Source organism: Cannabis sativa, chromosome 7 (genome assembly GCF_029168945.1).
Source record: "Cannabis sativa cultivar Pink pepper isolate KNU-18-1 chromosome 7, ASM2916894v1, whole genome shotgun sequence".
Taxonomy (NCBI): domain Eukaryota; kingdom Viridiplantae; phylum Streptophyta; class Magnoliopsida; order Rosales; family Cannabaceae; genus Cannabis; species Cannabis sativa.
In genome coordinates this window covers 61557880-61583717 of record NC_083607.1, presented here as the reverse complement: position 1 = coordinate 61583717, position 25838 = coordinate 61557880, and the positions used below count along the sequence as shown (strand labels likewise).

The window sequence follows — 25838 nt, the reverse complement described above, 5'->3', positions numbered from 1 at the left end:
TTTTTGTGACTAAATATAATTTTTAATCACAACAAAAAGTTACTTTGTAACTAGAACATGGTATTTAGATACAAGTTGTCACTAATTTAATTTTAGTCACAACAAGTATTCTGACTAAAAAATATTTAGTCACAATAAATTGTAATTTTTATGACTAATACTTTTAGCCACGGATCTTTTAATCACAACATAAGAATGATGATTTATAATTTATCACAAGTTTTGTTGTGACTAAAAATTAAAAAAAATATTTATTAAAAAAAAGTTAAAAAAGAATTATAGTGTGGTATAGGAGTTCAAAATAATAGGATTAATTGCAAGCGGAGAATATAATTTGTTGGCAACTTACAAATATATTTGGTCATATATTAGAATACTTACAAATATATTTGGTTATATATTAGAATATTTAGTTAGATTACTATAAATTGAATTATATTGCTTGGCTAAATATAAGGAAATGTGATAAATTGTTGCGAACAGTTATATAAAATTGGGTAAATACCATTTTGGACCCTCTGTTTTACAAAAGTTACTAATTGGATACTGTGTTTTGTTAAATGATAAAATGGACCCTGTATTTTCTAAAATAATACATATAGGACCCTGAATTAATTTTTTGTCAATATAAAGTTTAATTATAATCCGATCTAAAAGTGTTATGAAAAAACTGTTTATATTTTTTGTATCTGTTTGTATTAAGCATTGTCTTCAAGTTGGTTGTATTAAAAAAAAAATAGTCAAAAATTAAGCTCAGGGTCCTATTTTTACTATTTTAAAAAATACTGGATCCATTTTATCATTTAACAAAATACAGGGTCCATTCTGTAACTTTTGCAAAATACAGAGTCCAAAATAATATTTACCCTATAAAATTATCAATATATTAAATCTATCGTATTAAGATTGAAAGGTACTTTTTGGACCCACTTTTTTTTATTTTCCAAACTAAAATTAGAAAATCTCGTACCAAACATAAAAATGTGAAAAATTACCAATCCTATGAAAATATTACATCATACCAAATAATAACCTCTAATGATATTATTGGCGGTAATTATAATGATGATCCTTTAGTGTTGACAATGGTAATGAAAGTTGTGATTAAGTTCAAATCAATTGATTAGTTAGAATGTTAATTTATTAAAAGTTAGTTAACTTGATCTAGAATTTTGTTAGCCAATGAGGTTGTTAGGTTCTTAGTTACCACACTACTAAAAAAATTAATATGGGATGACACACGAGAGACATCAGCTTCTATAAAAATGTCGTCTCGTGTTGAAACTAAACATAAGACGATAGCATTTATAGAACTGTCGTATTAGGCAAACCAAAACTTCCATGAGACGATATTTTTTCGACAGGCTGTCATATCTTGATGTCTATATTGTCTATAACTATGAGCTTTGCAATAGTAATTATGTTTATAATAGCAATTCCTGAATCTCTTTCCTTCTTTTTCTCTTTATCTGTGTCTTTACTCTTGATTTCATCAAGTTTAGTATCAGAGCAGTTGTCCATGAACTTTCCACAAACTCTTTTGTAGTGTGTTCTTACCACCATGCTTTTTCTCCCACTGCGATTGGATTGGAACATTTTTTTTCTTGGCGCTTGGATGTGCTTACCGCCATTAGAGCCCACATGACCTTCAAGAAATTCTTCTCAAACACATCCCTCAACCTCCATTGCTCATTCCTGACAAAGAGGTTTCACTATAAGAAATGTTACTTTTACCAACACAGTTCGTTACTGCGCCGGTAAAAGTTAGCATTTCGCAAACTACGCTGGTAAAAAGGTTTTACCAGCGTACATTTGCAGTGGCTAAAATTTAACTTTTATACCAGCCCATTTATGTGCTGGGAAAAGTTATTTTTGCCAGCGCTTTTCATTTGTGATGGCAAAAGTTCTAATACCAACGTTGATTTGCCAACCCCTTTTGTCAGCACATCAAGTAAATTCTATTTTACCAGCGCAATACCAAACTTTTGTCAACACAAAATATGTTGGTAAAGTGACATTTCTTGTAGTAAATCTAAGACTATGATACGTGATCTTGATCACTTCAATCATTTGGATGTCTTTTGATCAATTTTTGTTATCTTGCCTAATGTCGAAATCCATTTTCTTGCTACCATTGACGATTTTATTCATCAATCACTTCAAAAAAAAACAAAGTCACAAACCAAAAAATACCTAAAGAAATATACACATAAACCAAAAAAAAATACATAAGGGCTTTTTTAAATCCAATCAAAATTTTGTTAGGGCTTCTCCAATGGGCGTTGCCCAAGATTGTTGCAAAAAAAAAAGTTGGTCACATGTGTATGAAGTGGCAAGAGAGAGACAGAGAGAGAAAACAGATATGGAAGCATCGGTGCTCACTAAAATAAAAAAACAAAAACAAAAAAATAATAATTGGTTAAATTTTACAAAGTGTGTCATGTGGGCAACTAATTTTGTTGACGACCACTGCAAATGCCCTTAGGGCTATAATGTTTGACAATCGGTCTGTTATTATTGAAAGAAATTTAAAAATCTATATGAAAGTTAAAAAGATGTTGTAGTTTATATGTAATAAATTATAACAAAAGGAGCTAGAGAATACAAAATCTATTTCATCTTCGATTTTTTTATATTATTATTATTATTAAACTTTTTTTGGCTTAGATGATAGAGAATTAATACAAAATTCTTAAGAAAAAAAAGAAAGAAAGAGAATACAAAATGGCTTTGCCTTAAAATAGTGAATTATTAATTGATAATTAATTAAGGAGTTTATATATTTCGGATGGTATACGAGAAGGACGATACTTCTTATTCAACCAAACCACCGTCGTCTTTCCTTCCAAAATAAGCTATTATATACATAATAACAACAACAACAACAACAAATTAGAATTATATATATAAACACACTAAGAAATTATTAATATATAATTTATAGTGTCGAAAATGATGAAACACAATAACTATAGATGTTATGATTTCGTTGATTATATTATTTGCATCAGTTTATTGTAAAAGTTGAATTCAAGTTATATTAAAAAAATTAGTAAAGAAAGTTAAATAGCTCGGGGTATAATTTTTTTTTTATAAGATCTGAATTATCAATCAACAAAATAAAAAATCTAATCGATAATTTACGAAACACAAAGTTTAATTTTTATATATTTATATATACCTCGTTATTTGAAAGCTTGAAGATTCGATGCTCAAAGTATATGCGAGTTGGTGTCAATCCAGAGATTCTTACTTTCACCACAAATTTATCCCCACTCTAACCAACCACAAAATCATAATAATTAATTTAATACAATTGTATAAGTATTGTATACTTTATAACATATTATATATATATATATAAACAATTTACAACAACAACAAGAGGGGAGTGAAAAAATTAGAAATTATTTCATAAATACCCAAAAATGATAAAAAAAAAATCTACAAAAATATAGATTTACAGTTTTTTTAATTTTTTTCACGAATTATATTTTTATTTTTACAAAAATATGGATCGAAAAAATATTGTTTTCACTTTGTTGCTACATGAAAACAGCATTGCTTTTTTTTAAAAAAAAAAAGAAAAAGAAAATGTAAGTAGAAGAACAACTGTGAGAAAAAATCCTTAAAAAATCAATTTTTAGATATTTTGTATAAATTTTACAAAGAATTATATATATTATATTTATGCATTTTATTTAGGTTAGACTTGGAAGTAACACCAAAAAAGAGTTTGATTGACTTATCTAATTAATTTAAGTAAATACTTAATTTTAATTTTATGCTACATTGAATATTTTCAAGGAAAATTAAATATATAATATATAAGCTAATTGTGTCAATTAATTACATGTTTGAATAAAACACGCAATCTAATTATTCAACAAGGTAAACATGTCGTTTCATATATGGCATGTTAACTAAACGATTTATATTTAGGTTTATTAATACGTTCAGTAATATTGTATCATATCTTAATTGCAGCCTTAAGTTGTATCGGACCTTACGAAAAATAATTTTTTTGGAGCCTTTAATATAAGAATAGATGATATTTTTTCTTTGTTTGGGTTCTTGGGCTGGGTGGGCCCTAGGCGCGGCCTATAGTCCGCATCAATAAAAAAATCAACATAATTAGTGTAGAATATAATAAATTAACAAATTATATGAATCAAATAAAAAAAATTATATAAATAAAATATATATAATAAGCTAATCGTGTCAATCACATGCATGTTTGAATAACACAGCGCGAATATCTAATTATTCAACAGGTTAAGCATGTCATATATCATATATCACCTGATAACTAAACGAGTTATGTTTAGGTTTATTGACACGTTCAATATTGTATCGTATCTTAATCACGACCTTAAGTTGTATTGGGTCTTAAGAAAAATAAATTTTTTAGAGTCTTCATTATAAGAATAAATACTATTTTTAAAAATTATTAAAAAATATATATATATTTTAAAATAATTTTTTCTCTATTTGGATTCCTTATAGGTCGCGCTTAGGGCCCACCCTGCTTAATCGTGTCGATTAAAGGAAGACATAATTAGTATAGAATATAATTAATATTAGCAAATTATATAAATCTCATACTCTTAAAGGTGAAATGAATTTGATTGACGCTTCTGCAGTTGCTAATGCATTTCCTGTACGAGCAATTGCATCACAATTTACACCAATACTGTCCATGAACTCATGACTACCTATTAATTATATAAATATAAATATAATTAATAAATAAATAAAATTTAAAATAAATTATATAAATAGTAATTAATTAATTAATAATATTAATTACCATGTTGGCAATAACTTGAGTAAATAGCATTGTTTACGACACCATACTGATCGAGCTCGTAATCGCGAACTTTGAGCACAATTTCCAAATACTCGTTATTACTATTATTACTACTACTACTGTTACTACAAGCCGTTGAAAATATTGGCCGACGTTGGATGAGAGAATATTGTGGAATCATATTGAGACGACGATGATGTTGATGAATATTGTTAATATTATTATGATTATTTGCCGGTAAAGTTGCAACTGATGATGGAGATGGTGATATTGGCCATATTGGTGGCGACGGTGAAGATGAACGGTGTAGATTGAGACACGTGGCTGACTTATAGGCTGCAGGCAATGAAATGGTATGCAACATTATGTTTTTTGATGAATTAATATTATAATATGTTTCTGAGCTTTTCCCAATTGATCAATTAATTTAACTTGCTCTAACTAATAACCCTCTTATATATTTGTCATGTTTATCATGGCTGACTTTAGGGTTTGGTAAATTAGGCAACCCTAATTTCTGTATATATATATATATAGATATATATATGTAAAATATGTATAGTATAGAGACATAGAGATTAGGTATTGTCCTTTTCGTTTTTGGCTAAATGCACGTTTAGATTTTATGTTTTGTTAAATTACAGTATTTTTACGTTTTATATTTTGCAAAATAGATCAAATTAGAATACAAAATTGATTTTGGTCAAAATAATTTCAAATGTAATAAGATAATTTCATTCTTTGCTCCTGATCATTTTTCTTCAGTTCTATCATGAGTTTTTGTATTGTTCATATAATTGTTTTTTATTAATTTGAAATTATTTAGACATTATAGTGCATAATCTTAAATGTAATATATATATATACAATGCTAAATAATTAATAGAAGTAATATTTTTCAACATAATGTATAAAAAAAATCAATCTTAATAAATACGGATATCATCACCTTTGTCTCTACTATATAAGAGCGTTTGTTTTTATTTTTACTACCTAAAAAGAGTTATTATATCCTAATTTTTCGTACATCTTTTCCGTTGTTCGGGAGTTAATAGGCTGGAAATAACATTCAAACAGTGAGTTGTATACATGTTTATTTTTATAAGAGTGCAACGAACTATTTTAAATTGTATTTTTAATATATTATAATATAAAATGTGAGATCGATATATGTTATAACTAATTAAAATATACACACGCTATATATATAAGAAAAAAAGAGATATAATCTAGGGTAATTGGAGGTGAAACTTAATTCCTTATGTGCTTTAATTTTGAATAAATTATGGCAAAACCCCTAAACTTTCACTATACTTGCAACTAACTCCCAAAATCAATTTTTTGAAAGTAAAACCTCTCAAGCTCATGTTATCTTAGCAATTGACTTTTTTATTCATTTTTTGATGTTAAGTGTCATGTTAGACTGTCTGTTGTCTATTGCATACGTGGCACACTTTTATTGATCCCTATAAATAGTTTTTTGAAAAAAATAACAATTTTTTTCCATCGGTTTTGGGGTTTAGTTGCAAGTGGTGGAAGTTTTAAAGATTTTGCTGCAATTTACTTTTTAATTTTTATACACATAACCCCTATTCTTTTTTTTTTTATTTTTTGTAGCAATCTTCAATTTTGTTTGCAAATTTGATGTGCGTCAGTTAAATTTTATTGTTAATACTAATTGTGTCCACCTATGTGTATGTGAAATTAAAATTTCGAAGCTAATGAAATATGTTAGCATATATATATACACAGTGACATTTCAGTACGTTGATATATTAACAGTGAAATTTAACTAGCGTCTTAAATTTACAGAGAAAAATAAAGTTAAAGAGTTTCGCTACCAATAAAAAATAAAAATAATTATAATATAAAGAAGTTTTGCTGTCAATAATCTTAATATATTTAAGTTAGGAAAAAAGAGAATACTTGAGAAAAAAGTCTATATATTTAAACTAATTAATAATGAGACTAATATCTATGTCATGCATGGTTTTATCGAGTGGACTCTCAATATTAATTATTATGTGAGTCAACTGTGTCTCGATAAAAATCTATAATACAATATTAAAAATCTATTTATTATTAACATTTAGGGATTATATGGAATGAATATAGAGCTTTTTTTATTTTTACATTTTACTATAAAATTTTTTGTATTTTTATGAAAATTTATATAGCAATTTATATTGAAACTAACGAAATAATTTAAATTGTAACCCAAATCTATATAGCAACCCTTATAGTAATTACTGGAGCAGCTACCCAAGCAACCTATATAATAATTATCGGATTAATTACCAGAACAACTCAAACCGTAAAAAATAAAAAGAATAAAAAAATAAACAATAATTTATGGAGTGATTCCCAATGAATATATCTACGTATTGTTAAAAATAAGTTTTATTAGCTCCTAAAAATTTGGCAGCAAATAATATTTTTTTCTGGTAGCTAATATATTTCTACCAATAAATTTGGTAACAAGTGTTTTTTTTTATTTGACCAACAAATGTTATAAATTTATGCCCACTAACTTTTTTATTGCTACCATAATCTGTAGAAATATGTTTATTTTATTGTAATATTTTGGTAGAAATTAAATATTAAAGTTATTGGGTAGTTAAGAAAAATAGGCTACACTAACAAAAATGATCATGATCAAAAAATTAATTAATATTTTGTGTACACAAACTTTTTATATCCATTGGAAATAGAATTTAAGATTGGCTTGATTATTGAAAAATTATATTTATCTAAGAATTATCAATTATCCACTCAAAATTTGAAAAATTAACAGTAAAATAATGCAATATCAAATTAGTTAAAAGAAAAAAAAAAGATTAGGTTATATAAAAAGATAATTAACACAATAAAAAATTGACTTTTTGATTGAATAATTGAATTTTTTTCTATATATATATAAGAATTGAATTATATATATATATATAATTCTTATATATAAGAATTGAATATTGAATATAAATTGTCAAGGGAGAAGTGTGTTGACCATAAGTGACGAGAAGGGTACGACTGTCTTTTCCATCTTGAGCCGGATAACTATCCAGGGTTAGGGTTTTGAGGTTTTTCAAATCTTCTTCTTGCTACAGCCGCACCTCTCTTCTACAGTTACGGTTCTAAATTTCTAATGGGTTTTTAACTTCTTCTCTTTTTCTTTTTCAGATCACGAGTAGGGTTAGATTCTAATGATCTTTCTACTCCTCTTCAGATCACGGTTGGGATTAGAGATATTAGATTCTAGTTTTAAAAATTCAGTCATAAAATCTGAACCTTTCTTCCCGAACTACTCACCACAAATGATTAAATGACCTAAAGTATAAATTGTAAGGCATGGTGTCTTGTCTTTTGACATGCAAAGTTCGTATTGGTTTTGAGTGCTCTGTTTTTTTTTTCTTCTTTTGGTTCTTTGGCAGTGGTACCATGGCACCAGACATGGCTGAAGCTTTAGCCATTAAAGAAGCGTTCAGTTGGATCAAGAATCATGAATGGCATAATGTAGAACTCGAGTCTGATTGTCTCTCAATTGTCCAAGATATTCGAAGTAACATCACCATGGTTTCGCCTCTTGGGAGAGTGGTGATGGACTGTCAAAAGTTTCTATCTATTTTAAACAATGTTTCTTTATTTTTTATTAAACGATTGCTAATATGACTGCGCACAGCTTTGCTTCTTTTCCAGATCGAGTTTTCAGTGGGAGGAATGTTCCTACTGAATTCCGCTCTTGTCTTTTGGCTAATTTAGCAAATTAATAAAATTCTAATTTGCATTAAAAAAAATAATAATATTGAATATGAGTGGCCCTTTTTGATTGCAGTAAAAATCTACTTTTACATTAAGAAAAAATATATATAAAAAAAAAGATAATAATAATACATTGGCTTATATAAAAATATTAATTTATCTCAACTATCGATAATAATAACTTTTGAATTGTAATTAGTTATAATTTTTTTAAGTACTTAATCTAATTTATATTTTGTTTAGTTTTTCGATCGCGGGGATTCCTCGTCTAGCTCTCGACATATGTAGGGATAGAAATGGAGAATCAATGGAATTAAAATAATAAAAGCTTGGGGACATTTAATTAAGGCTTTTTTTTATTTAAATTGTAAATTTTTTGCTACCAACTCTTTAATAGTAGCATATTATTATACCATAACTTTATCAATGGATTCTTTAAAAATTTAGGTAATACCTATATATGTGTTTGTGTTTGGTTAATTAATCTTTTTCCTTTGTAGGATTAATTAATTACCTATATAAAAATAAATTAATTAAAAATCCAAAGCTATATATATTAGTATTTTTAGATTTCATTAAGTTGGTTTTAGATAAAAACAACACTACAACAAAATCTATTATATAGGTATTTATGTTATCAAAGTTTTCACATAGAGAAAGTTTCTGCAATAAATAAAATGAGAGTAGTTGCTAGTGCTACTTAATTTTTTTAGTTAACTGCAATAATTAAAACTACAAACACTACAAAATTTCACTTCAGCACGATAAAATTTGTGATTAAAAGTAAAAAATTTCAATGATAATATTTTAATATTTTAAAATGCAACTATATATAGATAGAAACATAATGAAAATTAATTCATTTCAATTCGATTTCATTATCCCAACCGAACGCGCACTCTTCCATTTGTACTAACCTCTTAATAATTATTATTTTTTATGTATTTATTTTTATTTTAATGTCAAAGAGGAGAGGAAGTAATTGAAGAAAAACAAGAAGATCATTCACACATTATTCAAAGTACAATTAATTGTTGAACTATTTGTTTATATATTATGAGAGGTCATGAATCTATTATTTATAATATTAATTGAGATTATTATAAAACAATCCTTATTGTAAGCTTAATATATAATATGATCGCTAGGAATATTGTTTTGTCAATTTTATTGATGAATCTTAATTAATCACATACTCATCATACCAATTAATAACTACATAACACATAATAAACATTTTGAAAATTTTATTCTCACTATAAAAAAAGACATCTATTTTTAGTAATAATTTTTTAGTCATAATAAAAAGTTTTTGTAACTAAAAATAATTTTTAGTCACAACAAAAAGTTACTTGTCACTAAAACATAATATTTGGATACAAGTTGTCACTAATTTAGTTTTAATCACAACAAGTATTGTGACTAAAACATATTTAGTTACAACAAAATTGTAATTTTTGTAACTAATACCTTTAGTCACGAATATTTTAGTCACAATATAGGAATGATAATTTATAATTAGTCACAACTATTCTTTTTGTTATAATCACATGTGTTGTTATACATGGTAAAGAATTATATAAGCAATAGGAAGAATTTTTGTTGCTTTATAACTTAATTTGGTGAAGGAGCATCAATTAGAACTAGAAACATCCCAACTAGGTTGGCACCCAACTAGTTCACCTATCACATGCTCAACAAACACCAAAACATGTAGAATTTATTCATGTGAAACAAAAGAGTACAAAAAAAAGTTTAGAAACAATCCGAATATGAATGAGAAATCACAAATTGGAATTGGCGAATCACCAACCTAGAATATGCCTCATTAAAACCCTCATAGAAAAAACCCACATGGGAAAAAATCTATTAGGGAAAAAGAGTACATATTCAAAAATAAAACAACACACAACAATAACTTTAAACACCATAACATATATACCGAAGACTCTGGGGAAGTCGGCATCAAATCAACTCCTGAAAGCCCTGAAAATTAAATAATAGAGATTATGATCGCAACAAATTTCTTAATTAGCAAATAGCAACCTTAATTTAAAAGACATATTGATGACATAAATTAATAAACATTATTTGTATGAACAATGCTTTCTCATGAGAAGAAAAAAAGGCCAAAATGCTGATGATCATAAGAAACTCATTCATAATTGAATAAATGAATGATTAATAATGAATATTAAAACATAAAGAATCATAACTAAATTAATATTAAGTATTTATAATACATAACACAAAAATAATGTTATTATATTCTATTTAATAAATGTGCAAAAATGTAATTAAATAGGGAGTCTTTTAATTGCATATAAGTTAACTAAACACATGTTAAAGTGTTATGAATTGCAATCAACTACACTTTGTATAACACATGAAGTTGAAAAATATCCTTTTTTTATATACATTAACTAAATTTACTTTCAAATAAAATTTAATTCAAATATACCTCTTTTCATAAGTATTGTATCTAAATTATCCTCACACACTCACATAATTATAACATAATCTCAAATATAATAGATTTTTGTTCTTTGTAGATGGATGTATAGATTTGTGGGAAAGTTGAGGTAAAATTTTGATTAGAGAAAAATGAAAATTATCGTGAAGTAATAAGGGTAAAATTGGTAGAATAATTGAAAAAAGAGGTAAACATAATAGATTTTAAAAGAAGAGTAAAAATTAATAGCATCAAATTAAAAGAGGCATGTAATGTAATTTCCTTCTAACATCAAATGGCGCTGCTACAATGTCGTCACCAACCTTCGAAGTCACACATTCATCCTTCATCAGAAATTGAGCAAAATCATGGACTATAGCATGCATTTTGCAATGTGTTATTTATTTGTTCTCATTTTTTTTTTCTTTAACACTTAATTTGGTCAAGGAGCATTTGTAACTAGAAACAAGGGATAAGTTTTTAGAGTACTTCTTTTTTGTATCCATTAATTAAAAATACTTTTATTTTATATTTTATTAAAATGTACCCAGTTTTATAAGTAGGTTACCCAATATACTCTCACTCTCCACTTAAGTCTAGCACATAATTTTTATTAACTTATGGAGTATAATGAGAACATCATTTATAAAAATGGGTATATCTTAAAAAATATAAAAATAAAGGTAAAAATTAAAATATATAAAATAAGGGGTGTTCATAAAACAGCCGATCCAATCAAATCTGCACGATCCAATCCAATCCAATCCGCAAAATGCGGATATCCGCACTTCTGCGGATTGGATTGGATTGGAAAATTCAAAATCCGTATTTGTGCGGATTAGATGTTGATTGACATGTAAAAGTAACCGATTCAATATCCAATCCACACATATTTATAAAAAATTAAAAAAAATTATATATACAAATAACATTTTAATGTAAAGAAAATAGAAATTTAATACAATTATATATCAAAACTTAATAAAGTCAAATGTATATTCTATTCTTATATATCATTCACTTATATACAATTTAAAATAAAATTAAATATTTCTTTATACATACAATTTTTTTCTTCCTTGTTATGTACTATTTTATTTGTTTTAATGTATTGTTGAAGACATAAAATAACCATACTTTGTTTTATTTTGTTACTAGTTATGTGAAAAAAAAATATTTTTTTTTTCATAAATATTAAATAATTTAATATTAAAAAGTAACCAATCCAAAATAACCGATCCAATCCGCACTTTTGCGAATTGGATTGGATTGGATTTGAGCTATTGTGCGGATTGAATTGGATTCAAAAAATAAAATCCGCACTTAGTGCAGATCGGATGCACTATGAGCAAAATAGTGCAGATTGAATTGGATGAACACCCCTATATACAATGTAATTTCCTCTACAAATAATCCAGAAAAAATTAGACTCTATACCCTTTTTATATTGTCCTATCTTATTTTTACCCTCTTTTTTAAAGTCTATCATTTTTACCTCTTTTTTTAAATATTGTACCAATTTTGTCCTTGTCACTTCAAAATACTCTCCATGTGACTCTCTTATGTCAGGGTATTTTAAGTACAATACATATAAAAAGAGGTATGTTTCAAATAAATATAAAATTAGAGGCAAATTTGATTAATTGATTAATAAAAGGGGTATTTTTCAACTTACCCCAATAATCCAACTAAGGCCGGCTGTGGGTTTTGTTAAAAAAAAAAAGTATTGGGCCCCTATTATAAAAAATATGTCTATTTTGAAAAATGCTAGAAAAAATATGTAATTTTATAAAGAACAAAATTTTTGAGCTTGGGCTAGGTGGGCCCTACGGTGCAGGTTAAATTGCTTCAGCCCAAGGCCCGGACAAAAAAGATTTATTGGACCCTTATTAAAAGAGTATGACTTATTTAAAAAATACCAAAAAAATATGAAGTACTTTATTATTATTATTATTATTGTTGTTGTTGTTGTTGTTGTTGTTGTTGTTGTTGTTGTTGTTGTTGTTGTTGTTGTTGTTGTTGTCGTTGTTGTTTTTAACAAAAATACATATCGTCATTTTTTGGTTGTTTTAGAAAAAAGACATTATTTCACGTTTCTACAATATTATATGTTATTGTTTTTCTTTTGAGAAAACAACATTTTGTAGAATGTAAAAAAAAACAAACAAGAAGAATTTTCATTTTTACTTAAAGTATAAGTTTGTAAAAATATGATTTTTTTTTTTTCAAAAAGTTATTTTATGGAAAAAAATTAAAAAAAAAATGTGGAAAAAAAAACAGCAAAAAGCACCTGATTATCCCCTTATAATAACTGGTTACCTTCTGATTATCATAAGGGTATTAGATTTTTTTTTTTTTTTTTTTTTTTTTGAAGAAAAGCGTACTTGTATTAGATGAGAAGCTGTTAGACCTCGCGGTCATTACAAAATATAATATCAGGCATAGAGGAAATTGGCAAAGAGCCAAACCTCTGATGGGAAAATGCCCAGTTAGCCACATTATGGGCTATAAAATTACACTGTCTACGAACAAATTGAAAAGTACAACCAATAAAAGAGGTGGAGGTATTTTTACAAAAAGAGACATAGTTATCAAGCTCCCAACAGGACTCCTTCCCATTAAGAGCGTTGATCACCACCCTCGAGTCACTCTCCACAATAAGGAACTCAATACCACGAGTTTTAGCCTCCTCTATAGCCAAACAGCAAGCCGCCGCTTCCCCACAGAGAGCATTAGAAAAATCCAGTCTTTTTGTAGAAACCCAGATCACCTTGCCGACGTGATCCCTTGCAACCACAACAGCGCACATGCTATCCATCCCCACTCTAACGTCGCAGTTGAGCTTCAACCAATCCTGTGGGGGTGGACTCCAAGATTCCGTCAGGCAGCGGGTTGGACAAGGGAGCAAGTAAGCATGATGATCTGCAAAAGAAAAACGAACAGAGTCTATACATTTAAAGATATCCACCGGACTACTATTGTGTACCTTTTCATTCCGGGTCCGCCAGATTGTGTCAATGATGAGCGAAGCATATAAAAAGGTCTCCTGCTCATTAATTCCTTTGTTTTTAAGATCCCATAAGAACTTAACCCAATCCCACATTCTTATACCAGCATCACAGATAGGGAAGATACCCCAAGGAGAGGACCGCCATAGGTGAAAGGCAACATTACAAGAGAGAAATAAATGCTCCATAGTTTCATAAGGGTATTAGATTACCTTTACCTGATTTTCCCATATTTTTCAACCTTTTCTTCAATTTTCCCATATAATAAACTTTTTTTTTAAAAAAAAAAAAAAATCCTACAAAAACCCATAAAATTTGTATTTTTTTTTTTTTAAAAAAAGAGAATAATTAAAATAAACAAAAATAATAAAAAAATTACAATAATACAGTCTGTACAGAATTTTCAACATTTTAACGGTTTTTTAGATTGTATTTACATAAAACACGATCTTTTGGTGTATTTTTATGTTGTACTCTTATTATTTTGTTGTTATTTTTTTGTTATTTGCATATTATTTTTTATGTACAATTTTTTGGTGTATTTTATGTTGTACTCTTATTATTTTATTGTTATTTGCATATTATTTTTTATGTTGTTTTAATATTATTATCTTGTTAATTTCATATTATTTTTTTATATTTTTATTGAATACCGTAAAAATGTAAAAAAAAAAAAAAAAACTATACATAAAAATATAACAATTTTACAAAAATTTGTGTTTTATGTAAAAAAAAATACAAATTTTGTGTAATTTTCCAAAGAATATGTGGTATTTATCTAAAGGCTAATTAGTTTTCTCATAACCAAAAATAATCACTTCACTTGATGCTTTGCTTCTTCTATTCACTCACATTGAGTTTACACTCTTTTCCTTCTCCGATCAAAAACAAGTCTCATCCCATTTCTAATCACCATTAGCTTTGTGGTTTTCCGTCCAGTCACAGCCAAAAGCTTGGTGCTTTACACCATTATTGGTGAGTTATCCATGTTTGGTTGAGTTGGGTTTGTAATTTATATTATTTTTTTTTTCAGTTTGACCACTTATTATCTTTGTTTATGTTTTCATAAGAATATGTTTGCATAATAATCATTAGAGTTTTTGTTTAATAGGACAGAACTTGTGTGCCCATCAAGTGTTTGATTTAATTACTCAATGAAATGTGTGAAAGGTGGATACTTTATGGATTTTAGTTTTTTTGTCATTGAATCAATGAAAGTTATCAACTTGATTTTGAAACTGAATAGATTCTAGTTTTCAAGATTTTGGTTTGGTTACCGATTTCTGCTATTGTTTAGAGTACTCTGTTGTGTGTTATATATTGCTTTCTATGGAGGCAGAGATAGCTCCTATCATTGGAATCCATACTTTTCCCAACTTAATGTGTCTGATGTTGAGTTAGAGGAGGCACTAGCCATCTGCTCGGCGGCTGTGTTAGCGTGTCGTTTAGGTCTGTCAAGAGTAATCTTTCAATGTGACAATGTCCATATGCAAACGCAATGGCCTCGATTCCACAATGCGGGCAATGCAGAATGGATGTTTGATAATGGCTGACATGTAGTGTTAGCTATGTATTGCTACTGAATTTTATTACTTTTATTTCATTGTTGTCTGCTGTTATTGTCTTTTGGTTAGAGTCCTTATGTCTCGGGCAGGCTCTTTGAGACTTTCATTCTTCGTTTCGATGTTGTTTGTTCTAACCTTCTGTTGAGGACACCTCCTCCTTATCAGAAAATAAAAATCATAAGTTATATAACCTTTTCTTTGATTTAAAATTTCCTGAAATCCCATGTTTGATATTAAAGTTTGTTCTAATTCTTGTTTCAATGACTCTCAGTAACAAAAATTGGGTTTATTAGCTAAGCCCAGATGATGAACTGTATTGTATAGCCACTCCATTTTCATGTAGTGCAAATCTTTTCGGTATAATTAGGCAACATGTGGATTTCCCTGTCCTCATTATGTTTTTCCATGAGTGTTGTTGTTTGTAGATAGGAGAGGTAACACTTACACACAGATCAGTAGTAAAGTTTAAAGTATTTCTCTTACCTTGTCTTGTGGCTATATGTTCTTATTTAGGTGCTCGTGGAGGTTACAAAGGTTCAGATCAGTTTGGTTCTACTCAGGCTTTTGTTACTGATGCTATAGTTAGTCATGGTGATGAAGGTGCTTGGTTCTTGGATAACGGCTCAACTAATCAATATCACAGCTGAGTAACATAATCTAACCATTGCAAAAGCCAAAATTCACCATTGGTAATTGCTCTGACTTTCCAATTAACTATGGCTTGGAGCTTTGTTTTCTCCAAGACAAGACCTTTAAACACCTCAACTACCTTCACCATCTTCAATCTCAGACCCTACCTTTCCATCTTCACTTCTGATTTCTCCACCTCCTTCCTTGTCACAAAAACCCCACAAAAATTTAAGAAGCGAAAGAAGAAGGAAAGTCCTCGAACTACACTAGTCCAAACAGAGCCCAACCGAATTCCAGCGCTTGAACGCATTGTTGAGCGTGATGCCTTCTTCCGATTCCTCATCAAATCCAAGGAGTTTCTCTCCAAGCAACCCCAACATGTTCTCCGCCTTGATGATGCTGGAAAGCTCTATCGTGAGCTTGGATATCCCCGAGGCCGAAAGGTTGCTCGGTTCATCCAACGCCATCCTCTAATTTTCGAGACTTATCGCCACGATGATGGAAAAATGTGGATTGGATTCACTGATTTCATGGAGGAGCTTCTGGAAGAGGAGCGATCAGTTATGGATTCCATGGAAATCGATAGGGTTGATAAGGTACGAAAATTGCTTATGATGTCTGCCCAGAAGAGGATTCCATTGAGCAAGATTTATCATTGCAGGTTGTTGTTTGGAATTCCTGAAGATTTTAGAGACCGGGTTGCAAAATACCCGAACTACTTTCGTGTTGTGGTTGAAGATGGCGGGAAAAGAGTTCTTGAACTGGTTAATTGGGATCCAATGCTGGCTGTGAGTGCACTCGAAAAAGAGTTCATGGTAGATGAAGATAAGGTTAAGAGGGCATTCAAGTTTGCTGTGAAACACAGCAAGGATTTGGACTTAGATGAAGACGATACGAGGAAGCTCAACTTGTTGAATACACTTCCACTTGTATCTCCTTACTCGGACGGTTCAAAATTGGATCTTTGGACATTGGAAGCAGAGAAGTACAGAGTTGGAGTCCTTCATGAATTTCTTAGCTTGACATTAGAGAAAAGGGCTTCCATACACCATGTTGTGGAGTTCAAAGAAGAGTTTAGTTTGACTAAGCATACCTATCAAATGCTTTTGAAACAGCCTAGAACGTTTTATCTCGCCGGAACTGAGATGAACTGGGTTCTGTTCTTGAAAGATTCTTATGATGAGAATGGTGTATTGATAAATAAAGATCCACAAGTGGTTTTTACTGAGAAGTTGTTTAAGTATGCTCAAATGCAGGAAAGATAGATATCCTCGATTCTTCGAATCACTATATGACAAACATCGAAGCAGAGGGACTCTAACCAAAAACGACTTATATAAGATCAAGTTATTTCGGAAATTTAAACAAAAAATACAACTTTGAGACTACCTCAAACGAGTCACAGTCTTATGTTTTGTTGGACATGAATTATCTAAGTAGAAATTATGTTGGGCTCAAATCCATGTAGAAAATAGCAACATCATTTTTATTCCCCCTACCGGTAGGGGCATTTCTATTTTTAGCGCTTAGAGAAATTATAATTAAATTTTTTTATATGATTGTGTACATTGTAGTTACAGTAGATTTTCTACTTGTTTTTCGAAAAATTTAAAATAATTTATGGTATTGAAAATAACGTTTAAAGATTCAACTGAACTCGTGCAATCGAATTTTTAAACTCTGTTTTCGATATCATAATGAGTTTTTAAGTACATTGTAAAATGTATCTCCTTGCATTGCTAAAATTATTACTTATCTTTTTCAAAATCTCATAACTATGATTTTGTTTTCTTTATTTCTTCAAACTTTTTTTCTAAAAATAGAATTACTAAAGAGTATCAATAGTGATTAATGCTATTTTACCGTTCATATTTATCTTGTTTCACATATTAATTTAAAGTAAAATAGTTAGGAACTATTACTCAAATGCACTAAGCAAAATATTGTGTTAAGCACTGCTGATGTCTTATAAAATATACATTTTAAACTTTTGATATGTGGGAATAAAAATATTGTTTTGGTCTTTGTGTTCGGGTAGAATATGAGAGCGGTCTCTTAGAGCATCTCCAATGGTGATGCTTGGAGAGAATGCTCAGTGATATTGAAGGATGTTTGAAATGAGCTAACCATTGGAGATGTTTGGATACCAAACTAAAAACTAATATTGATGTCAAAATTCGGCATTGATGTCATACACATTTTTCCCCTTTTTTAAATAAAGTTAAAATAAATAATAATTAGTGGGATATAGTACAGTAGCAAATTTGAGTAGTGTTTATTATTGGAGTACTTTTAGAAGTAAGAGTACTAAAAATAATATAAAAGAGAAATAAAATAAAAAATATATTTTTCGATAATGTGGAGATTTTTAACACATTTGAAAAGTGACATTATTGAAGATGCTCTTATATTACCTAATATACTAAGTTGGGATTAAACTTTTGACTACTCGAAATGTTTATATAAAGTAAACGAGATTTGTCATATCCATAACAACTTTACTTCTAACCTATCTTTTTTACGTGTATGGTAATGTTGACAATAATAGGAGAAAGTGTGAAATTGTGAATTTGACGTGGGAGACACTAGCACACTAGCATACACTTGTCATTTTTTTGTTGGCTCTCGGGTGGATCGATCGGCAAATTGGGCCCATTATGGCACTATGTTAGATGAGAAAATTATATTCGATATCCCTTTTATTTTATTTGTTTTAATTTTTATTTTAATTTTCATAAGATATACTCATTTTTATAGACGATGTTCCCATTATACCCTTTAAATTAATATAAATTATATGTTAAACTTAAGTGAAAAGTGAGAATATATTAGACAACCCACTCATAAAAGTAGGTACATTTTAATAAAATATAATGTGTATTTTTTATTAATGAATACAAAAAAGATGTATTTCTCAACTTATCTCATGTTAAATTGCTAGTGAAGAAAGTAGAATTTTGAGTATTGTTATTTGTCATACCGATGCTTCATTTTATTATTGGTTAACAATTATTTATTATGATGACTAATAAAATGATTTATACTTGTATTAGAGCTTGGGCCGTGTGAGTTGTATTAAATCTTGGGCCGTGTGAAGTTATTTGAGCCCAATTTGATTAATGAAGCCCAGCCCACGTCTAATGTTGAAAATTAGCTCAAAATGATCATTTCACACTAAACACACTTGTGCATATTGTTAAATATTATTAATTTATCAAAGAAATTAAATAGATAATATTTTAAATTAAGTGCATAAAAAGAAATATGGCGGAGATTTAATGACATATATGTGTATAATTTATTTAGATTTTAGTAATAATTTGAATTTAGATTACTAGATTATCTCACCTATCTTTCAATTATTACGTACATATTTAAATTTAAATTTTAAAAAAACAATAAATTACTTAAATTAATTTAGATTTTTTGTAAAATTAAATAATTTTAATGATGTTGGGATAATTATAATTTTCTCTTTATAAAAAAAAAAAACTAAATTTGTGTACATGTTGGATCTGTTATCTAAACTATATATATAATTAGGATCTTTTGTAAAATTAAATAGTCCTAATGATATATATTTTCTTGTTAATCCACCATTAATTGCCAGGTCAGCAAATTTAATTTTTATTTATTATTTAAGACTTTAATTGATGTGTTATTTTCAAATCATATTAATAAAAATTTAGATTATCAAACATAAATTAAATAATTATATTATGATCATAATTGCTTTTTTTTTAAAAAAAAAAAAATAAACAATAAAAAAAACCTCAAAGATTGCAGAAAGGACGGTGGAGTCCTTTGAATAAATAAAGATATTTATCTTTTTTCACAATAATAATAATAATAATATGAATTAGGATATTCTAGAATTAAGATTAATAATAATATTATATCTGATGATAATATTATAGGAAATATCTGATAAAATTATAAAAATTATAGGAAATATTATACGTACTAATTATATTAGAATTAGGGCTATTGTGTATTTAAATACACCAAAAATTAGCTAATTAATCATTTTCATTTTCATTTTCATTTTTTTGCTCTCTCTCTCTAGATCTCTCTCACTCTCTCTCTCATCAATATACGTACGTACTACTTAATTAGTTCTTGACATTATTAATTGCCAAGGTAAAATTATTACGTAATAATTACTAAAAGCTTAAATAATAATTAAAGTTTCATCACTAATTAATACTACTCATACATATAGATTCATATACATATTTTTTAAAATTAATTTGATGAAATATTAATTAATATATACATTTATTTTATATATAGCTAGAGAAGATATGAGGATTAATAGTGGATTGAATAAGATCAAATCTAAACTCCAAATGTGCCACACATCAACAGCAAAGGTAATTAATTCAACTACAACTCCTACTTTAATTAATCAATATGTATATTTATATATTTAGGTTACATGTTCTTAAATATATATTTTTTTGTAATAATTTTTATATTTATATATATAGGTAGAAAAACAATCGGAAGCTAAAATTGCTAATGAGGAAATATCATTGCACAAATCTGAAACGAGAAGATTTACTAATGAAAGAAAATCAATTTCAAAATCATCGCAAAAATCTGAAACTCGAGCTCCATTGGATCATCGTCATCATCATCAAAAGCTAAATCGTTCGGTACAAAAGGTTAAAACTTGTGTTTAATTAATAATTACATGTGTTTTTTTTTTTACTATTGTGTTGTGTTAATTAATACTTACTTTTATATATTGTATGTTATAGAATGAAAGAGTCAATAATCATGATCAATCTATGTTTTTGACTGAGGCTGCAATTCCTTCTTTATCTAAGAAAGGTAATTAGTAGTTTATTTAAGATATATATGTATATATTTTTAATTTAATACATTAATAATTACTAATCAATTTGTTGTTTGATTTGATTAGAATGTGATTTGAAGAAAGCTCTTCTTGCTGCGAAGTCCGTGTGCGCTAATTCAAGTTACGCAGCTTGCACAAAGTATAAAGCCGAGAATGGATTGAAAAAGAGACAACGTGAAATATTTGAAAAGACGAGAATTGAAAAAGAAAGAGAAGAAAGAGAAAAAACTATCAACTTACAACGACAGAATGAAAGAGAAGAAAGAGAAAAAACTGTCAACTTACAACGACAGAAAAAAAGAGAAGAAAGAGACAAAATTGTCAACTTACAACGACAGAAAGAAAGAGAAGAAAGAGAAAAAAAATTCAACTTACAACAACAGAACGAAAGAAAAGAAAGAGAAAAAATTGTTAACTTACAAAGACAGAGAGAAAGAGAAGAAAGAGAAAAATTTGTCAACTTACAACGACAGAAAGAAAGAGAAGAAAGAGAAAAATTTGTCAACTTACAACGACAGAAAGAAAGAGAAAAAAGAGAAAAAATTGTCAACTTACAACGACAGAAAGAAAGAGAAGACAGAGAAAAAATTGTCAACTTACAACGACGGAAAGAAAGAGAAGAAAGAAAAAATTTTGTCAACTTACAACAACAGAAAAAAAGAGAAGAAAGAGAAAAAATTGTCAACTTACAACGAGAGAAAGAAAGAGAAGAAAGAGAAAAAATGGTCAACTTACAAAGACAAAGAGAAAGAGAAGAAAGAGAAAAATTTGTCAACTTACAACGACAAAAGGAGAGAGAAGAAAAAGAAAAAATGGAGAATTTACAACGACTAATTAGAGAAAGAAAAGCTCACTTAGCTCTAATTGAAAAGGTTTGTTATCATATTTTTGTGTTTAATTGGTATCTTAATTGATTGTTATGTAATAACTAATAACTTATAAACTAACTAATATTGTTTTATGATCATAATCAACACAGGTGACACAAGTTGATCATACTGGTCAAAACCTTAAGGATTTCTTAGAACTTGAAAAGTTATGTGGGTACAAACCGTCATGTAGATATGTTGAAAGAAATTCCAAATGGCAAATCTATTCTTCTTCTAACATATTATCTGGGATGCCGTTAACAAAATTGGGATTATTTTTGAAGAAAGATGAAGAAGAAGAAAGCGAACAAGAAGAAGAAAAGTCGTATCGAGAACCGAAGACAAAGAAGCTAAGACAAGCTTAGAGTATGCTAAAATATGTTTTGTAACTAAATTTTCTTTAAGGACATTTTATTTAAGGGTTGGGATTATTAAGCATTACTTGTTTGGTAAGAGTAATTAGTTGGGGTAGTTAAAGCTGTTAATTATAGGAGTTTACTTTAAAGTCTTTTGGTATTCTATTCAATTGCACATTAATTCATTCAACAAAATTTAATATACAAATTTTATTTTTATTTTTTTTCCATCTTTCTTTGCTCCTCTTTTATCATGTGATGATCGAAATTATTTGAATAAAAACTGTAAGTTTATTTATAAGAAAAATCTGATTATAAAATTTATATATTATACATAATGTTATTGTATGTGATAAACCTAATATTTTTATTAATGTTAATTGTGGAGTAACTCTTAATCCAACCTTTTAGTGAAGATAAAATATTAACTATAAAGAGTATAAATTACGGATTGTAAATTACTTCTCTGAGAGTTATCTTTTGTTAGTTTGTTCTTTGTAAAGCGATTTGTGAAATGAGTCGCTCGTATTGTTGTTAGAACCGCTCTTTTTACTGTTGATTGTATTTTTTTTCTGGTGTTGATGCTACCTCGGAGTTATTAACCTCTGTTTTGGTGACTGATTTGAGATGAATAAAAGTTTGAGATGTCTTTAAAAATACTAGAGTATTATAAAACAAATTAAAAAAACAAGAACGATGGACCTATAATTAATAATAATTAAAAAAAAATAACCTAACTAAATTTTATATTTAAAAAAATTAATTTATTTATATATTATTATTATTTTACATTTAATAATTGTTATTATTTTTTTTTCCTCATAAAACTTACAAAATGCTTAAATGTTTTTAGAGAATAAATTATATATATATTATTATTTATTAGTGAATAATTTTGTACTAAATTGTGAAAGATGTATTTTTTATTTTGTATTTTGTAAATATTATTGATAGCAATTGAGACTTGTGGTAATTGTCTATTAAACATATTTGGTTTGCTAGGGTTTCCTATTAATTCTCTCTAGTTGCCACTCTTATTTTTTTTTCCCAACTGCATCCACCTTCATTGGCCTTGGGCGTGGCTCTAGTCGGGACTGCCTTCACTAATTCAATTCCACGATGTGGTGATCTCCTGTCTTTCATGTATGTATTTTCCTTTTTGACGTTTTGCTCTCTGGGTGTGGGGTTTCATATCACTACAAAAAATCTTATGTTTAGTCACAACAATACTTATGACGAAATATGAAAAAATTGTAACTAATTATAAATTAACATTTCTATGTTATGACTAAAAGGTGTGTGGCTAAAGGTATTAGTCACAAAAATCACAATATGTTGTGACTAAATGTATTTTTTAGTCACAATGCGTGTTGTGACTAAAACTAAATTAGTGACAACTTGTATTTAAATACTATGTTTTAGTACAAATAATTTTTTTGTTGTGACTAAAAGTCACATTTAATCACGAAAAATTTATGTTGTGACTAAAATGCTATCACTAAATGTAGCTATTTTGGTAGGGCATGGTCGCTAGGATGTGGTCTTCTTTGTGGGTTCAGATGGTCATTTGCTCTTCAAATATGGTTTTGGCAAACTCCATATACGGTTTAGGAGTTGGTTCATTCTAATGACTTGTAGGCGATGATCTGGGTTTGGGAGGGAGACTGGTCATCGGGGCAGTGAGTAGGTCAGGGTGGTGGTGGTTGGAGGTGGAGGATCGAGTTCAGGAAGCACTGGTATGGGTTGAGAGAAGCATGGAGGGTTTGGAATGCTCACTAGGTTGTATCAATATTGGATATTCTTGTCTTGTTATTTTCTTTGCTTTGTTTTTTTTTTTTTTTTGAACTTTTAATTTCTTATAATAATGGTGCTCCAACACCACTCTACTATGGGTTTTGTAGTAGGGATAATTTGTTTACGGTGATGTTTGTTAGTTTTGTCTCTTGTTGGGTTGTTGGTGTGCTCTCAAATGGCTTAAGGCACTTTGGTGTGGGTGATATGGCTACCACTCTCCATATGGGATTCCTAGATTGTTATTGACCCCATGTTATGTGCATATAACCTTCATTAGAATTGTTATAGACATGGTTGACCTTGCTATTTTCTTGTATATGAGTTTGAATAGTCGGGTTGTTATTATCCAATTTTTATTGGAAGATCTTTGAGTTATAATCATTAATATGTGTGAATTGTCATATATTTATTCAGGTTGAAAATCTTGCATTCTTTGCTCTCTTTTGATGCTTCACCACTAGCGGTTTATTGGTAGACTTTTGGTTAAAAGTGCTATTAGGGCTTTCTCTCTTTGTATTACAAGAGGCGTGATTAGCCTATTTCTGTTGATTTTGCTCTATTAGCAATATCATCATGTAATTGTATTAGACTCTGTTCGATTTACCTATTAATGAAAATTTCAATTTTTCTCAACCAAAATAAATAAATAAAAATTGAGACTCGTGGTTGTTTTTTAAAAATGTTATGTTAATTTTTCTTTCCCTAACCTTAACGATAATGAAATGATTTAGTTTCTAATTTAATCCTAATCATAAAACAATTATACCCAAATTAAACTCAATGTACCATTTTCTTTTTAAAGCAAAAAGCAAAGACCATTGGTTAAAGGAAGGAGATGATAACACTTGAATTTTTTATCAATGTTTAAAGGCTCCTAGAGCTCATATAACAATGTGTAATCAAGTTTAAAGAACTGTAAATGATTCATGTTGTTAATCTTATTACCAGGATTTGTTGGGTAATTAATAAGATGAGGGATAGGCAGAGAAAATTAGGGCAACTATTCTGTCTTTTTTACATTCAGGTCATTTGCTAAGACAAGTCAATAATAGGACTATCACACTTATTCCAAAAACAAATTGTCCATATAGGGTTGGCGATTTTAGGCCTATTTCATGTTTTGATGTTTTCTATAAAGTAGCTATACGAAGATGTTGTGTGGTCGTCTTAAATCCAATTTACCAAATCTAATTTCTCAAAATCAAGGTGAGTTCACGATTCATGGAAGATTCATAGCTCACAATATCATGATTTGTTAAGATGTGGGCGAAAAAGTATGCAACCTAGTTGTGTGATTAAAATGGATCTATAGAAGGTGCCTATGATCCAGTTGAGTGAGACTTTATTGAGGAAATGTTGCATGCTCTGAAATTTCACGTGAGATTCATTCGCTTAGTTATGGTTTATGTTCGCACTCCTAAATTCTCTTCGAAGTTGAATGGGTTTTTTCATGGGTTCTTTGAATCAAAGAAAGGCCTAAGGCAAGGTAACATTTTATCACTGTTATTATTTTGTCATAGGAATGGAGTGCCTCTCAAGAACTTTGGCAAAGGTGGCAACCAAGATGGTTTCGGTTTCATCATAGGTACAAGGATTTGAAATTGAGTCATCTTTGTTTTGCAGATGATTTGATTCCAGTTTGTAAAGATGATTACACATCCATTTATTTGCTCCTGATGTTATTTTATTTTGTAAAGTTGGTATCATGGGATTTTCCAAGACCTTAGGGGTGTAAGC

At 28.6% G+C, this 25838-nt stretch overlaps 3 protein-coding genes across 4 annotated transcripts; 1 reads left to right on the top strand and 2 right to left on the bottom strand.

Moving 5' to 3' along the window:
• Positions 1-2595: 2595 nt before the first annotated feature.
• LOC115697587 (acyl-acyl carrier protein thioesterase ATL3, chloroplastic) lies at positions 2596-5248 on the bottom strand. The gene is made up of 4 exons (XM_030624663.2): positions 4811-5248; positions 4606-4715; positions 3182-3277; positions 2596-2855 (listed from the first exon to the last, which is right to left on the bottom strand). The coding sequence occupies exons 1-4, from the start codon at positions 5172-5174 to the stop codon at positions 2763-2765; spliced, it is 663 nt and encodes a 220-aa protein (XP_030480523.2). The 5' UTR covers positions 5175-5248; the 3' UTR covers positions 2596-2762.
• An 8174-nt stretch (positions 5249-13422) lies between these two features.
• On the bottom strand, positions 13423-14214 carry LOC133039807 (uncharacterized). Its single transcript, XM_061118763.1, has one exon. The coding sequence runs from the start codon at positions 14212-14214 to the stop codon at positions 13423-13425; it is 792 nt and encodes a 263-aa protein (XP_060974746.1).
• A 542-nt stretch (positions 14215-14756) lies between these two features.
• Positions 14757-17872, top strand: LOC115697559 (protein WHAT'S THIS FACTOR 1 homolog, chloroplastic). 2 transcript variants are annotated; one of them, XM_061119072.1, is made up of 2 exons: positions 14757-15001; positions 16117-17872. In XM_061119072.1, the coding sequence occupies exon 2, from the start codon at positions 16308-16310 to the stop codon at positions 17484-17486; it is 1179 nt and encodes a 392-aa protein (XP_060975055.1). In that variant the 5' UTR covers positions 14757-15001; positions 16117-16307; the 3' UTR covers positions 17487-17872. The 2 variants fall into 2 exon arrangements, with proteins under 2 accessions (XP_060975055.1, XP_030480487.2); XM_030624627.2 differs by having other exon boundaries at positions 14788-15001; positions 16105-17872.
• The last annotated feature ends 7966 nt before the right edge of the window (positions 17873-25838 follow it).

Excerpts from the sequence above, each read along its gene's own strand:
- LOC115697559 (XM_061119072.1), top strand. The coding sequence starts at position 16,308 with ATGGCTTGGAGCTTTGTTTTCTCCAAGACAAGACCTTTAAACACCTCA.
- LOC115697587 (XM_030624663.2), bottom strand. The coding sequence starts at position 5,174 with ATGTTGCATACCATTTCATTGCCTGCAGCCTATAAGTCAGCCACGTGT. Across the intron at positions 4,716-4,810 it reads CTCAAGTTATTGCCAACATG|GTAGTCATGAGTTCATGGAC; the intron begins GTAATTAATATT and ends TATAATTAATAG. Across the intron at positions 3,278-4,605 it reads AATTCATTTCACCTTTAAGA|AGTGGGGATAAATTTGTGGT; the intron begins GTATGAGATTTA and ends GTGGTTGGTTAG.
- LOC133039807 (XM_061118763.1), bottom strand. The coding sequence starts at position 14,214 with ATGGAGCATTTATTTCTCTCTTGTAATGTTGCCTTTCACCTATGGCGG.